This window comes from Herpailurus yagouaroundi, unplaced genomic scaffold (assembly GCF_014898765.1).
Source record: "Herpailurus yagouaroundi ecotype Mexico unplaced genomic scaffold, PumYag 217, whole genome shotgun sequence".
Taxonomy (NCBI): Eukaryota; Metazoa; Chordata; class Mammalia; order Carnivora; family Felidae; genus Herpailurus; species Herpailurus yagouaroundi.
Window position 1 is genome coordinate 1120353 of NW_024412448.1, and position 4028 is coordinate 1124380.

Here is a 4028-nt window from a genome sequence, read left to right on the forward strand (position 1 = left end):
AAAAAAAACAAAAACGTGTACATGAATGTCCCTAAGAGCGTTATTCATCAGAGCCACGCCGAAACGTGGAAACCATCAGAATGTCCAGCACCTCAGGAGCGGATCAGCAAAACACGGGTCCGTCCACACACCGAAATACCGTCCAGCCATAGGAAGGAATGGAGACAGGAACGGTGCAGGCGAACCTCGTGAACACCACGGTGGGTGAACGAAGCCACACGCAAAAGCCATGGGCGATGTGATTCCATTTTATACCACATGTCTCCAACAGGCGAGCCCGTAGGGAAGGAAAGTGAATAAGTGGGGTTGAGGGAAGGGAGAGTAAGGAGTGACTGCTAATGGGCATGGGCTTTCTTTACAGGGTGATGAAAATGTTCTGCAATTAGACTGGGGTGATGGTTGTATAACTTTGTGAACACACTAAAAGCCAGTGAAATGTGTACTTAAAGGGAGTGAATTTTACGTGAATTAGATTTCAATTAAAAAAAAAAAAAAAAAGATAAGCCTAAAGCAGGGGATTCTGGGAAAGGGGCACTTACTCTCATCCCCCAAGAGGTCACCGAGGACATCATCAATGGAGCCTAGAACAGAAGAGGCAACAAGACTTCAGGAGGAAACAAGAATGTCCTCACAAGTTTCACATCTTGAGACCTCATCCCAGTTCCAGACTCCTCAACACCAGAGTGCTCAGATGCTGGGGCCTGGGCCCGGCTCTCTCTTCGGTGGCCACGAGATGTTTCCTGATTCTCTGGCAACACACCACAATGCCTTCTTGAAAGATCCCAGGGTAGAAATCAAAAATCACTTTCTCAAAGGACGATGCTGAAGATTTTCAGGAGAACTGACATCCTAGGGGACACACTGGCCAACGAGCCAGTCTTCCAGACCCTGAATAAAGCCCGGCGAGCTTCCTTGGAAAAGGTGTCCAAGATTTCTAGGCACACACAAGCTTCTTTCACACCAACAGCCTCCTTGTATCCTTCCACCTGAGACCTCCTCCTCCCCCCAGAACTGGTCTGGAGGCACACCTCCTCGGCCACTTTCCAAAGGGGGCACATGGGGGAAACCCAAAGTACAAATACTGAATTAGTTCTCGAATCCAGCTTAAGTGCCTTTACCACCCTTAATCCCAGCCGTATACTTCTGGATACAGAGCCCAACAAGAAGTTTTTCCTAAGCCCCATCCCTTGTTTATTTCTGGATTACTCTGAGGGCCGACAGGCAGCACAGGGAGTTCCCTAGGCAGACCAGAGCCACCTGTGTAATTATGGCAAAATCAGCAAGTTACAGGCACGTCCAAGTTGTCTGTGGATGAAAGGTTGGGGAATTATTTTTGGCTTAAGGCTGATGTCCCATTTCTCCACTCACCTTTCTTTCTTTCTTTCTTTTTTTTTTTTTTATAACAAGGATTTTCTTCTCTTTTTCTTCTTTTTAAAGTTTATTTATTTTGAGAGAGAGAGCACATGCAGGAGAGAGGCAGAGAGACAGGGAGAGGGAGAGAGGGGGAGGGAGAGAGGGGGAGGGAGAGAGGTGGAGGGAGGGAGGGAGATAGAGAGAGAGAGAGAGAGAGAGAGAGAGAGAGAGAATCCCAAGCAGCTTCCACAGTGTCAGCACAGAGCCCAAAATGGGGCTCGAACTCAGAACTGTGGGATCATGACCTGAGCTGAAATCAAGAGTCGGACGCTTAACTGACTGAGCCACCCAGGCACCCCTCGACTCACCTTTCAATCCCTTTTTGGTTTTTGGTGCCTAAAATGGGGGGGAAAAAAACCCTAAATCAAACAGTGAACATGGCTGAAACTGAGAATACAGAATAAATTGCTTTTGCCAAGTCACCAGAGGAAAAGGAGCACCAATCGCATTTAGAGACAGAAGCTCTTTATACTTTCCTAGAGTTTCAGACAATAGACTCATTCGGAGCATGGAAACAGCCCCCACTAACCAGCAACGGATGCCCCTGTGGGTGCCATCTGGTGGGCAGAAGTCTCCCTCTTCCCTGATTTCCAGATGCCACGTGCAAACCCTCCCGGGCAGGATGTAACATAACTGGGAAGGGTTTCCCTTATTCTGTGTCTCTGACTTCTCAACACCAGCAAGAGACACTTAAAAATGCTTCCAGCTGACCATGCAGAGGCTCAGAAGTCTTGCTCATTGTGTAAATCAGATATCAATTCTACTTCCCATCATTCTTCTCTTGGGACCATATCCTGGTCCTTGTCAGCCAGCCCCGAAAGTCCCCCATGCAGTCAAGACCTTGGGGGTGAAGGTAGGGTTGCGTCTGCGTTCTGCCTACCATCTCAAGACTCTGGGAGCTGCTTGTAGCTTGTTCACAGTGCTGTCCAGCTCATTTGAATTCTGCCCACATCAGGCTCATCCTCCCTAATGAAGAAAATTCAAGTGGTTGCTTAAAAACAATGTAGTTTTAACAGGGCTTGGGCCCAAGGCCCATCAAGGCTTCTGTCTCTCTACTCATTTGAGAGGTCAAAACCCAGCTCGATAAATTAAAAATTCTTTACCGGGAGAGCAACTTAGATGAGAAGCAAAGTGCTCTGGATGACTTAATGAGCTGAGATTACTCACATAAGGTGGGGTGGTCCTGTCTCACCCTGAAGGAGGATGCAGGAGATGACAGGTACCCATCCCAGGAGGAAGGTGGGTGCCACTCACTGTGGCCAATAGGCATTCCCCGCCAACACCCATGACTACTTTCTCGGCAGCATTCAGCACAAAGAGTGGATGTGAGGCTGCTTACTCCTTAACACTATTTTCACCAATGGCAGAAATTTTCCCCTTCAGGCTAACTGTAAATCCGACTTAGCCCATTAATAGAGAAGTGTTTTACTCAGGCTGTCACTCTCTCCTTCCCCATCCTGACCATTAATTACCAAGACAGACCTTCCCATGCCTTGGAAGAAAGGAGTCGGAGGGGGTCATCTCTGGTGTTGCCGGTCCTGTTAATAGAATGCAAAGTTTATCTAGGATTAGGTACGGGGGCCACTCTGAATGTTTGTGTTGCTCTTTCTTTGTGATGGCAGTTTTCACGACCTACAAGTCCAAGCACGTTTTGTCTCATAGATCACATCCAGGAGTTTCTTCCATCTCCTAGGGATCCTGTCCCAGCCTCCCAGACCGCGGGAATCTCTGAGAAGTTTGCAAAGGCCAAAGGGCCCCAGAGTACCATCGCGTCATCGCCTCCGCTCAGCCAACTCCGTCCGTGTCTGGCATTTTAAAATCCCGAGCCCGCCCCTTAGCAAGGGCCCGCCGGGAGTCGCTCCACGGTCGGGAGACTCCGCGCCCCTCCCTGCTTCACCCCCTCCACGCGCCCACCCCAGCTCAACCCGAGCGCCACCTACTCTCCTCCCAGCCCCTGAAATCCCCCGGGTTACGCGCCGTTCCCCGCAGAGGCGCAGCCGCTGGGGCCTGTCCCAGCCATAGACGCTGGTCAGGACCCCACTCGAGCCCAGCTCGCCCTGGTCTCTCGTCGGGAGCCCCGCGAACGCCAATCTCTCAGTTGCGCGGCCCTCGGAAGAAAAGTGAGCCTCGAGGCATCCTGGGAGTTGTAGTCCTCGGTCCGGAGCCAGAGGAGCAGGGGACGCCAAGATAAACTACATTTCCCAGAGTGCTCGTCGCGGCCGTTAGTCGAGGCCAGGCCTGTTTGCGGCCCTGCGCGTTGCTAGGAGCTGCCTCCACGCCACTTGTGGTCCTGTTAATAGAATGGAGGGCGCCCGCTCCGAGGCCGGTCGGATTCTTCCTCTGGTCCTCATTCCAGGACTGCCGGGACCTGGGTTCCAAGACCGAACACTTATCCTTCAGCACTCATCCGAAGCCTGACTCGTGACCGGGTGAAGGGCGTGAGAAATGTGCTAAGACTGGAAAATTGACGTGTGAAACCATGAACAATTATCTACGGATCCCACACCCCGAAACTTAGGGAAGTGTCTATGACCTCCCGGTTCAGTTGTGAAAATCAAGGGTGCGGAGCCAGAATAGAACCCAAACACGGCCACCCAAAAAGGGCACGTAACGCA

At 50.9% G+C, this 4028-nt stretch overlaps 1 protein-coding gene across 6 annotated transcripts in view; it reads right to left on the reverse strand.

The window, feature by feature from the left end:
* Positions 1-3632, reverse strand: part of FBF1 (Fas binding factor 1) — a 23201-nt gene extending 19569 nt beyond the window's left edge. For 2 of the 6 annotated variants that reach the window (XM_040456454.1, XM_040456448.1), the window contains exons 1-4: positions 2896-3286; positions 2294-2379; positions 1722-1749; positions 540-581 (exon numbers count right to left, since the gene is read on the reverse strand). In XM_040456454.1, coding sequence (XP_040312388.1) covers positions 540-581; positions 1722-1749; positions 2294-2296 — 73 coding nt within the window. In that variant the 5' untranslated portion in view covers positions 2297-2379; positions 2896-3286. The other 4 variants (XM_040456449.1, XM_040456451.1, XM_040456450.1 and 1 more) reach the window with 4 other exon arrangements.
* Between the last annotated feature and the right edge of the window lie 396 nt (positions 3633-4028).